The 12,795-nt window shown below is 36.3% G+C and overlaps 1 protein-coding gene across 1 annotated transcript; it reads left to right on the top strand.

Moving 5' to 3' along the window:
• Positions 1-10,848: 10,848 nt before the first annotated feature.
• Positions 10,849-11,376, top strand: LOC110736682. Its single transcript, XM_021916980.1, has one exon. It carries the CDS (start codon positions 10,849-10,851, stop codon positions 11,374-11,376), a length of 528 nt encoding a protein of 175 aa, XP_021772672.1.
• The last annotated feature ends 1,419 nt before the right edge of the window (positions 11,377-12,795 follow it).

Genomic DNA, 12,795 nt, shown 5'->3' with positions numbered 1-12,795 from the left:
TGACCAAGCACTGTAAAAATTAAACCATTGACTCTCTTAATGACTCGACTCTAATTGACTTGTACCTTTATTGGGTTGGAAAGCAAAAAAAAGGGTGTATATTTCAAACAACATAGTTCATGTTGGGAGGATAATCCGACTTAACCCCCCTAAAAAAATGACAGAAAAAACGCAGGCAAGATTCTAAGCATGGTCATGGTGAAAAAGGGATATGTACAAAGTGTGTGCAAGGACTTGTGAGTGAAAGTGATATGTTCAAGACTCGTGTGATGACCATGGGACTAGACGTGTGGTTAGACTCAAACCAAGACCAAGTTAAGACCTCGTTTATTCATTAAACTGGTTAGTCATGAAGTTAGACTCAATGCGAAGACTCAGAAGGAATCAGCCGGACCATCACGGCGCGACGGAGACCAGCGTTTTGCGCTACAGACCAAATTCTCGCACCGATACTGGAACGTCAATCTGATTTGTTTTCGGTAACTCTTTTGAAGGTTTAATCCTATAGTCTGCTAGGTCGAGTACATTTATACTTTATAAGTTCATATTAATTAACGAATTTAATTAAGGAAAGTCCTTTTTGGGTCCTTGGTTGGTTCATTAGACTTTATTTACAAGAAAACAAGTTAACACAAAGGGTTAGTTTAATCACAAATAAGGTATGCACAAGTAAGAGATACACAAGTAGTCAAGTAGTCACAATATGATGCAATGAGTTTGCCAGTTCTCTAAGGTCAAGGATTATAGTGTCCAATAGGGTCCATGGTTATGAGTCTAGATGCATCGCGCGGAAGATTTACCTTAGAAGGGTTACCACCATGGATAGGACCCCGCAAGTTAAAATCGCTTCCATGGTTTGGTGAATTCACAAACTCTAATACACCCATTGTTGCACAGAGCGTTCATTAGGGTAGATGGAGCGTGAATTTCCAAGGGCTAAAACCACATGTGAAACACATATGGGTTCATAAAAGCCGAAAAAACACAATCAGGAAGTAAAATTGTCGAGACAGTACTAGAATCAGGCAAAACAGGAAAACAGAATTCTGGCGCAATGTCGCCATATCACATCACTGGAAGGCAGGTACTATCGCGCAGCAGTAGCTCCATCGCGGCGCGATGGAACTGTCGTGTGGCGATAGTTTCTAACGTCCTGCGATGGTCTTGACGCGCTATGGAAGTTTCTATGTTCGATATTTTTCGTAGCGTTTGTTCGATTCTAGTTGAGAAAGATATTTTCGGCCTTTCCTACGTGTATATTCCTATGTTTTTGACGCATTACGGATGGTCTTCCCAATGCGAACCTTTTTATGCTTGTGCCACAATGTTAATCAAAATTACGCACAATGAATATCTAGAATCTTTCAAGTCTCATCCACTCATTCTAAATCAATTGCCAAAATAAATTTTAGGAATCAATCTAGAAATACTCCCCAGTGGAGTCACCAAAAACTGTTGGGAATTTTTCAAACTCAACCTTTTGAGCCCTACTATGATTCATACTTTTAGGCATGGCGGCGCTCCAAGGGAAGGAAGCTAGAGATAGAAGAGTCGCCAACAAGTTTTAGGAATTTGTAAACCGTTCACAGGTGTAAAGGTTACACCTCATTCGCGATCACGGAGATCGCTAGCTCCATAGTGGTTTGGAACCATGACTGGATGTTCGGGGATAATGGTACGAATCCAACCTAAAAGAGATTGAACCCGCCCTAAATCAGCCTCTACATAATAATTATGATATTCATGTGCGCTTTTTGATCAACATACATACATCAAATTAATCCAAAACATATTTAATCTACGTTGGTTGATAATTAATGCACAATCAAATCTAATATTGGTGATCACTTGAATTAAAATCATATTAAGCCTAAATCAAATTATTAATTATCTTATTAGGCGTGATTTCAAGTACAAATTCCCTTTAAACCTGCAAAAAGGGGCATGATCAAGCAATAGCAATAAATCATGAATAATCAAGCAACATATGATTAATACAACAACAATTATCATCATAATACCATCATCAAAACATCATTAATAGCAAGATCCTAGGCATGATACTAAACGGATTAATAACAAATCCTAGCATATCACTAATAAAAATCATAATAAAAACATTATCCTAAACGTGATACTAGAAATCATAAAGACATCCTAAACATGATACTAGAAATCATAAAAATATCCTAATCATGATGCTAGAAATCATAAAATAATATTGTGAACATAATTTCTACTCCAAAATCAAAGAAGAGATAATTGAATTACTCACTTTGATGCCTCAACCTTCTTGCTATTAAAATAATACACACGTTAGTAAACTTCAAGAAAAGATTAAATTAATAAAGTAAATAAATCAAATATGAATTGAAATATAGATTTGGGACCTAACCCTCAGATCTATTAACCTTTCACGTCGAGGTCGAAGGCAAGGTTGAGGATGGTAGGAGCATTTAAATTTTGTGAATGAGGCATTGTGATTAATTTGGAAGAGTATCAAGGATGTGTTTAGGGTGTGCTTAGGCTAAGGCTAAGAACATGGGATCAAGAGAGAGAAGAGATGATTAAGAAGATTAAAGGTGATGATGATGATTGTTGGTGATTCAAAATAGGTGAAACAACCTCTATTTATAGGGAAAAAAAATAGAGTCGAAGCGATCAGAAAAGCTCAGAATTTGGAACGGAATAAAACAGGTTCCATCGCATGGCGATAGACTCATCGCGGCGCAACGGGTCCATCGCGGCGCGATGGTCCTGTCGTTCTGCGGTGGATCCAAAGATGGCTAAGCCGTACGAAATTTGATTCCTAATAAAACTGGGTCAACGAAATACACCTGTACGTCTTTTAATTCGATCGGGATTAGGATTATCAAAAAAAGATGTTTTATTCAATATCAAATTCTTTAATCTTTATCTTTCAGGAAAAGGATAAATTAGAACTTTCTAGAGACTTCTAGAAACTCCTAAAGAATCATAATGGTTTTAGGTTTGGAAATAAGGTATTTGGACTCTCCACATGATCATTGGGTCGTAGGTAAGGTGGACCTAAGTCCGGTTTGGGCTCGGTTTAGTATTTTGACCATAACTTATTCGTTTTAAGTCGGATTTGGGCTTATAATATATCATTGGAATGCTCTTTTCAAACCCCATCCAAATAAATAATAATTGGACCAGTATTATGGACCAAAATTATCTGGTTTGGATGTTTTTATAAGTTGGAAACGAAATGAATGATTTTTAAGGGCACGAAATGATTGATTTTGGGTTTAAAGACACGAAATAAATGATTTTGGATTAAAACATTTTAGGAAAGGTTAGGAGTACGGTCAAGGCTTAAGGAAACATCACGAGACTCTTTAACTCTTTACCAAGCTCGATAATCAAAACTTGAAAGGTACTCATCACTAGGTTTAATTTTGGGGAACACAATTAAGTGTCTACAGTAGCAATAAAAAAACTGCACATAAAACGATGATCTGACCTGAACTTATTTTTTTAAATCTAATCTGATCTGAACTTATTTTTTCTAATCTAATCTGATCCGAGGTTAATTTTTCTTATCTGATCAGATCTGAACTTATTTTTTCTGAAATAAGTAAAAATAAGTTGAACTGAACCAGATCTTAATCAATTTTATTTGTGTTGAACCTGTAAGCTTTTGATGATGATAAGCTAACTTCAACTTATGAGTTCCTTTAGTGAAAAGGCCTTGTTTAGTTCAACTTTTTTTTTTTGCTTATTTCAGAAAAAATAAGTTCATATCAGATCAAAGCAGAAAAAATATGTTCAGAGCAGTTCAGATAGTTAGATAGAAAAAATAAGTTCAGATCAGGTCATCGTTTTATGTGCAGTTTTTTATCGCTAAATATCTTTAATTTCGTAATGAAAAAAATTATGAAAATTTCATATTAATAGAATGCACATTATTACGAATCTAACAAAACCCCACTAGATACATTTTTTCCTTATGGATTATCGTACATTTAAGGTCAAAGTTTAGTCAAATTTGACAATCAAACCAGATCAGATAAGTTCAGATAAGCAAAAATAAGGTGGACTAAACAAGCCCTAAGTACGTGTTTGTAGGTGAAGTGAACTCAGGGAGCTGAAGAGAAGCTTAGAACGGAGCTAACTCAAAAGTAATGAAGATTAGCAAGTATCTTAGTAGAAGAGTTCCAGAAGGAAGTTCTCAAACGAGAAGTTGGAACGAAGTTATAAAATGAGAAGCTGGAAGGTACTTCAGCAATGGTCCCTAATAGGAACACATCTAAGCTCCCTAACAAAAGCATGACAGCTGCATGGACCGCGAGTTCCAATAAGGAATAGAGAAGATGACAACAAGTTCTGGAAGAACTTGGACTGTGAGTTCTAGTAAGGAAGGAAGAGAAGTGAAACTAAAGCAGGTCACCATTAGTTTTGCGGTTCAAGAAATGGAATAATGCCCTGAGTTCCAGTGATATCGAAGACTTTACATGAAGACTAAAGTTAAGTTGTTATTTTAGGATTAATGTAAATAAAAGATTGGTTTGAATTATATGAAACTAATTAGAAACGTGATAAGGCTTGGCATTAAGTTAAAACTGAAGGATTTGATAAGATACACTTTGTTTTGTTTGGAAAAGATAGATATAGTTGGAATTTCCTTAATAAAATCTGATTTAGTATATGTATCTTTTCTCTAACATATCTTTTTATCAGATTTTTAATAAATAATTTCCTAGTAGAAATCTACTTACTCAGTTTTAATTAAAATGATAATGTTTCATTTTTTATTTTTATGCAAATGGTTTTGGGTCTTTATCAATGAGATTTTAAGATTAATACTTTGTAATAATATAATTATTACAGTGTTTAGATTAGAGTTTATGGTATTTTTGAAAATATATTACGGTTTTGGGTTGATAGTTATGGTTTTGAAGTTAATAATTAAACCTTTGAACCTAAAAGTTCTTCTCATTTAGAATCTTTGCACTATCCATAAAATGAAAGAATTTTCTAAATTACTCTCAATACAAAAAAAAGAAAAAAAAAAAAGGAAAACATAACAAGTTATGTTCGGTCTTATTTAGTTCATCTCAATGAGTAGATTATTAATTAACATTCACTTATTTCTAAATCTTCTGTGCTAACACCCGTCTCCGCTACACTCAAGCATCATCTCCCTTAACGTCATCCTCTCGATTTTTTCTTTCCCCCTCTCAACACCGCTCCCTTAGCATCAACCTCTCAAATTTTGCCACCATTATTTAACAGCTTATCAAGATTTTACAAATCATAACCTACCATCAACACTCATAATTTAGAGTTTTTATAGTTACATTTGACCATATAAAGTCATGGTTATGAACAGGTGAGTTTCATATCGCTCTAAAAAAGGGGTGGTGGTTTTCATGGTGATGGTGGGTTTTTTTTGGTCTTTGGATGGTTTTTGTTGAGTTTGAGTTAATTAATTCTATTTGTGTTGGCCTTGTAAGGTTTTGATGGTGACAAACAAACTTCATCTAATGAGTTCCTTCAGTGTTTAAGTGTTCGAAGGTAAAATAAACTCAAGGAGTTGAAGTGAAGCTTAGAACGGAGCTAAATCAAAAGGAATGAAGACAAGCAAGCGTCTTAGAAAAAGAGTTTGAGAAGGAAGTTCTCAAAAGAGAAGCTGGAAGGAACTTGAACATGACAGCAACATGGACAGCAAGTTCGTTCCAACAAGGAACAGAGAAGATGTCAACAGTTCTGGAAAAACTTTGACTGCAAGTTCCAGTAAGGAACAAAGAGAAGTGACAACAGGTCACCATTAGCTACTGGCCTGCGGTTCCAGAAATGGAACAATTAATGCCCTGAGTTCAAGTATGCAGTGCTTGAGTAGAAGAAGTCAACATAAAAGAGATTTTGGAGACTTTACATGAAGACTAAAGTTAAGTTGTTACTTATGTGCTTATAAGGTGCCAGTTGGTGGACAAGGCTTAAGTTCTTGGGAGGGTTTTCATCTAGCTATTGCTAGTTTCTTGCTTCTACTTCGAAGGTTTTGCTTTCATTTCCTTTTTTATACTCGTAGTTCTGATTTCGGTGGAGACAATGAGATCTGGTGGAGGGATACTAGCTGTTGGGAAGGAGTCCGTGAGGCTGAATTATTATCCTTACCTGATGAAGTAGGGGTGAAAGGGTGGGGTGAGACAATGGAAGAGAATTGCTAGGGAAGGAGGGGGAGGAAGCACAGGTGTGTGAGACAAAGGCTGGACAGATTTATAGGCTCTGAATCTTGGTGTTCTTTGTTTAGTGGTGCCTCGGTCGAGCACATTTTGCGTTACAAATCGGATCATGCTTCTGTTTTGTTGAATTGTGTGGTTCTGAACAATAAGAAGAAAAAGAAAAAGAAAAAAGAATTCAAGTTTGAAACGTGTTGGCTTATTGATGAAGGATGCGAGAAGGTGATTAAAAATGCTTGGGGTGGTATGGATAACAGAAGTGTGATTGGGGGAAATCTGTGTTTCTCACTGTGAGAAACATAATGGCATTTCTGTAAATAAATAGATGTTTTACACTTACAGAAATGTCTGGTAATGCCCCATGAAAATGACTTATATGAGGTGAAATGTCGGTGATGCCCCCATGAGAAACATAAGCTGTTTCTCATCATGAGAAATGAGGACCTCCTCGTGTGATTGGGAAAGTGGTCTACAGTGAGCTTGCATCTTACAAAGTGGAGTGAGGAGACTTACAATAAACTAGGAAAGCAAATTGCAGAAGCTGAGGTAGCGTTGAAAATAGCCCAAGAAAGACCGGTTGATGAGGAAAGTTGTAAGGAGTGCTCTGACCTTGAGAAATACCATGATGAGTTACATGAAAAATACGAGGCTTATTGGCATACAAGGCCTCGGGCGGCAGAGATTCGGGAAGGTGATCGAAATACTAAGTATATCCATCACAAAGCATCGCAGCGGCAAAAAAGAAATCACATTAAAGGATTATGGGATCCCGGGGGCATATGGAGAATCGAGGAGGAGGAAATTTCGTCCATTATTAGTGGGTATTTTCAGGGTATTTTTAGACCCTCAAACCCCGCTAATAATAATATTGATCAGGTTCTTAGCAACGTGAAGGCATCAATTTCTCAATCTATGAATGAAATGGTCATGCAACCTTACACCAAGGAGGAAGTACATGTGGCCCTTAAACAGATGCACCCAAGCAAGGTCCCAGCCCTAACTGTAATCCCCTATTTTTTTAAAAGTAAATTATAATATTTTTTTTTATTATTTATACAAATATTTTATTTCGATTCCATTGTATAAATTATTTTATTTAAAAATTTAATTGAATTCTATTAAACTAATAAGCATTTGTTTAATTTAAAATTCTCTTTTAAGTTACTTTGTCAATAACTTATTAGCCCAATTTTAAGTAAAGAAAGCTTAAACTCCTATTCGTGCCTAAACTACAAATTCTTACTCCCACTTAAGTTGGGAAACCAAGCCCACATGCTCATTAAAAACCCCAAAAACCCTCAAATTTCCCCCTCCTCACTCACGTTATTTCTCTTCCCACTACTTTCCCCCTTCTTGCTTTTCACGATAAAAAAAAAAAAATATCGCTGCTTACCTTGCTGCCGCCGACGCCAACCCACCACTGGCGCCACCCAGCTGCCTCCGGCGACCACACCACCACCGTACAACACACCAGTTCGCCCCCTTCTCTCTCCTTTCTTCTTTCTTTTTTTTTTATTTTGTTTTGATTATTTCAAATTTCAATCTTTAATAAGTTTTTGTTTCTAATTGTTATTATTATGGTTTGATTATGTATATGAATTATAAAAGACTACAAATTTATGAATTATACTATGTTTAATTTAGTGACTAAAATTTTAGATTTATTTAATTAAGAAAATAAGGATTTAAAACTTGATTTTCATGGTTTTAGGGCTTAAAAATATGCTAGTTAAGCTACTTAGATATATAGTGATTATATTATGTTAAAATTATATTTTTTATGGTTTCAACTAATTTTTAGATTTGTTAAAGTTTTAATTTTGGGTTTTATTTGATGTAATTTCATTTTTTCATGATTCTAGTTTCTATAAAAGTTATTGGGGTGTTATAAAGTGGTATCAGAGTTTAGGTTAGATTTAATTACCACTAAAGCCAATTAGTATGTCTTAGGCGCCTAACTAATTGATTAAGGATTTTGAATTCAAAAGTTGAAAATAATTTTTGAAACTTAGTGTGTTTAAAATAATTGTTTTAAAATGTTTATAAATAATTTGAATTTTGAATTATTTATTTGGTGAAGTTTGGGTAGACTTAGGAAGGGCATGCATGCATATTTAATACTTTATGCTTCATTTAATTATTATGTAAGATGTTTATTGTGTGATTTAACATGTTGCATGATGGTGCTCTAATTGAATTTCTTTCATGATGTGTTCGTGTTATGCTCTTTCGAATGCTTGTTGCATTGGGATGACGTAGAGAGGAGATAAGTGACGCAATAATCATGTCTAGAAACGAGAGAGACACAGAAAGTGAAGATAATCTAGAAACCATGGAAAGGATCTTAACTCCAGAGTTGGATCAATCTGAGGAAGGCTATCAGGATTTGCATGAGTTTAAGACAGCTAAGAACAAAAAGCATAAGATCAAAACTTACAAGAGAATTTTTCATGAGATGACGCTGATTTCACTCTCGGGGGATGAAGAAGATCTTAAAGGGATGATAGGAGTACCTGCGGATCCAAATGCTAAAAAAAGAGTTACTAGGAATCCGAACCCACTCCACAAGGCTATAATTATTGAAGACTCCGAGGATGAGAATGACAATGATTTTGACATTAACACTTATAATGAGAAGAAAGACAAGAACTTTAATGTGGTCCCTTGAAGATTATACTTATTAGGGTAGAGTTAGCATTAGTAAGGCATTTGTTATTAATATTGGCTATAAGAACCTCATTTTAGTTATGGCATTGGTTATTGGATTTTAATAAGTAGTTAGAGCTACAGAATTATGGATTGAGATTAATATTTTTATTTGAGTTGTAATAAGAGTTGTTATTTTATTTTAAGGATTCCATTTCTATTTATATTTTTGGGGTCAAGACCAAGTTAAATTTTGTGGCTAGTTATAATTTTGAGGCAAACTTCTTTGTTTATGATTAAGTTTAGTAAGAGTAGCGCAGGATGGGAATTATTTTCTTTACTCTATTTATTCCTGCGTGTGGATTATATTTTTATTCGTTTGAGTTTGCTTGGGGCAAAGGGGTGCAAAGACTAAAGTACCCTTTTGAACCAATTTATGTGATAAAAGGATAAATTGGATTTTAACACCTGACAAAAGGCTGAAAATGGTTTTTAACACCCCCCAAAAAAAAACTTTTATTTTAACACCTCCCAAAAATATAAAAGTTGGAAGTTAACACCAGTTAACGATTTCCGTCACGGAAATTTAACGTGGGTCCCACAAATTGGCTTCAACTTCAATTTTCACCCAGCAAAACACGAAACTTCCTCTCTGAACCTTCATTTCATTGATTTTATCCATTACAGATTTTTGGTGCTCATAATTTACAGATTTACAGATTTTTGGTGCTCATAAATCAAACCATACAAAAAAAAAATAAAAAAATTCAACACCGGTTCATCTTCTCCTTCGTTGGAGAACAAAGCGACTGAGAACTTCCATTTTTTTTACCACCAATTCCGCCGCCCATAAAGGGCCCTGTACGGCTACTGACCAAGCCTTCGCAGCCAGCAAACATGTTTTGTCCTCTTCCAACCAAAACACTAGAATAGCCACCATAGAAACCACCACTCCGGACAACCAACAGTGGCAAAAATCGATTTCCCCAGCGAATCCAACTCGACCAAACCTCCAGGCTATTCCCTCGAAATCGTTGTGAACTCAACCAGCAAGCCCACAATATCCACCACACATCTCGCCTAAACTCTGCAACCAATCTCACAGTCAAATTTTTCAGAGCCACCACGTTCCTTACCAGCACCTCCGCGAGATCTTCCACCAGATTCGCCAGCGAAGCCACCTCGGCCCCCCTCACCTTCCCCGTCCCGATTCCATCCCCCCTTCTCCGTCCTGATTTCGGCCCTCCACCCGTCTCAAAATGTCTCAATTCCCCCAATTTCATCAAGCTTTAACTCAATCAAGCCCTAATTTCCAACTCCGAATCGGTCGCGAAAGACGACGACGACCTTATTTGGGCTACTATCCAACGACTTCCTTCTATTAAATGATCAAATTTTGCTGATTATTCGTCGAAATGACGACTGTGGTGGTGTGGGAGTTTCTACCATTAATGTAACCAAGCTTGATCGGAATCATCGCGAGTGCATTTGGGGGTGGGTGAAGGGGGATGGGTTTGAAAGGAGGTGGGGGCTGGCTGTCGGGAGAATTGTCAATGGCTGTGGGTTGGCCGGTGCCCGGTGGGCAAGAACGAAGGAAAGAGTTTGGGATGGCAGCCATGAAGATGAAGGGAGGAAGAAGACGAAGAAAAGATGAAGGGAGGAATAAGAAGAAAAAATGGGATGGCAGCCACGAAGGTGGGTTTCGTAAAAAATTGAAAACGAAGGAGAGCGAAAACCAATTTATGGGACCCACGTTAAATTTCCGTGACGGAAATCGTTAACTGATGTTAACTTCCAACTTTTATATTTTTGGGAGGTGTTAAAATAAAAGTTTTTTTTGGGGGGTGTTAAAAACCATTTTCAGCCTTTTGTCAGGTGTTAAAATCCAATTTATCCTGTGATAAAATGTAGTTTTGTGATTATGTAAATACATGTGATTGGTGTTTGAATTCTGTTTAAGCTGGAGTGAATGTTTACTTTCTTTCAGGCGTAAACTAGAATGGAAAACAATGCTGCCTTAGCTGAGGCCATCAGTATGTTGGCTGAGAACCTAGGTCAGAACAGGGCAGACCAACCTGATCCCCAAGCTGAGATGTTTAAGAAGCTAGCTCAAGTTAGGCCACCAGTTTTCAAGGGAGGTGTCAATCCTACTTTCTTGGAAAACTGGATTCGAGAGTTCGATAATTTATTTGTGGCACTAAACTGTCCTGAGGGTATGAAAGTTGACCAAGCTGCTATGTACCTTAAATATGAAGTTGATATTTGGTGGAGAGATAATGCCGAAGCAATTAGAGCCAAACCAAATTTCGGGTGGGAAGTGTTTAAGAATGCATTGAGGGACAAGTTAGACTCCCCATTTCTGAAGAAGCAGAAGGCTCAGGAGTTTATAAGCTTAGAGATGGGCCGAATGTCGATTTCGGAGTACTACAATAAGTTTAAGACCCTTGCTAGGTTTTCCCCTGAAGTTGTCCCAACTGAAGAATTGAAGTCTCAGAGGTTTGAACAGGGATTGACTAAACAGTTATAGAAAGACTTAGCTTGGAAATTTTTTTAGACCCTAGACAAGGTATATGAGAGGGCCGCACATATGTACCATCTGAACTCTAGGGATGTGGGTGAGTGCTAAGACTGTGGAGAAGAGGAAAGACTCTAGGAATTCTGAAAACCAAGGTAATTTTAAGAGGTTAGGAATGGGAATTCAGCTGAGAGGGGTAACCAGGATCTTAGTAGTTCAACTAATGATAGCAATGGAAAGAGGAAATTCTTTTGCAAGTGGTGTAGGAAGAACCACCTTGGGAAGATTGTGATGGGAATTTGGTGACTTGTAGGTTTTGCAATAAGAAAGGGCATAGGGAGTATGAGTGTTATACTAAGCAAAATCAGCAGGAAAATGGTGGAAATAACTAACAGAGGTTTAGCAATTCCTATAACTAGGGAGGAAAGATTAATGGGCAGAGTGATCAGAATTGGAAGTCTGGGATTGGTAATAATAGTGGCAACAATAACACTAGTAATGGCAACAATGGTAATCAGGAAAGGAGCAACACTCCCGGGCGCTTTTCTGTAATGGGCAAGGGAGAGGCTGAAAGGTCCTCAGATGTAGTCACTGGTACTTTCTCTATTCACTCTATCCATTTGAAGCGAGTTATGTTAATGTGTTAGTTAGTCTGCCTATGGGAAAAATTGTTCAATGTGTATATTATTTAAAGGCTTGCCTTTGAAAATAAGAGAAGCTTACTGAATTATTTATTGAGGTGAGTTACGAGGGCGTAACTCTTTTCCTTAAGAGGGGTAGAATGCGATATAATTTCGCACTTTTACCTCATTCATGCTATTTATTGCTTGAGTTTGCATGATATTTGCTTACTATTAAACAATATTATTGTGTTTGCATGCAATTAAAGTATGTGAACTTTGGCCAATTACAAGTTTATTGAGTATAAGTTCTGTTTGTTGAGTATACATGTTGAGAAACAAATAATTTACGGCATTACAAAACACAAAAAGTTTGAATAATCTTGAGGAATTGTGGATTTTGGGTTAAGTTTCAGGGACGAAACTTCTTTTAAGAGGGGTAGATTGTAATCCCCCATTTTTTTTAAGTAAATTATAATATTTTTCTTTATTATTTATACAAATATTTTATTTCAATTCCGTTGTATAATTTACTTTATGTAAAAATTTAATTGAATTTTATTAAACTAATAAGCATTTGTTCAATTTAAAATTCTCTTTTAAGTCACCAACATACTTTGTCAATATCTTAGTAGCCCAATTTTAAGTAAAGAAAGCTTAAACTCCTATTCAAACCCAAACTATAAAAACCTACTCCCACTTAAGTTGGGAAACCAAGCCCACATGCTCATTTAAAAACCCCAAAAACCCTCAAATTTCCCCCTCCTCACTCACGTTATTTCTCTTCCCACTACTTTCCCCCTTCTTGTTT

The sequence above is a fragment of the Chenopodium quinoa genome, unplaced genomic scaffold, assembly GCF_001683475.1.
Source record: "Chenopodium quinoa cultivar QQ74 unplaced genomic scaffold, ASM168347v1, whole genome shotgun sequence".
Lineage (NCBI taxonomy): Eukaryota > Viridiplantae > Streptophyta > Magnoliopsida > Caryophyllales > Amaranthaceae > Chenopodium > Chenopodium quinoa.
This window is presented reverse-complemented; position numbering and strand designations above follow the sequence as displayed.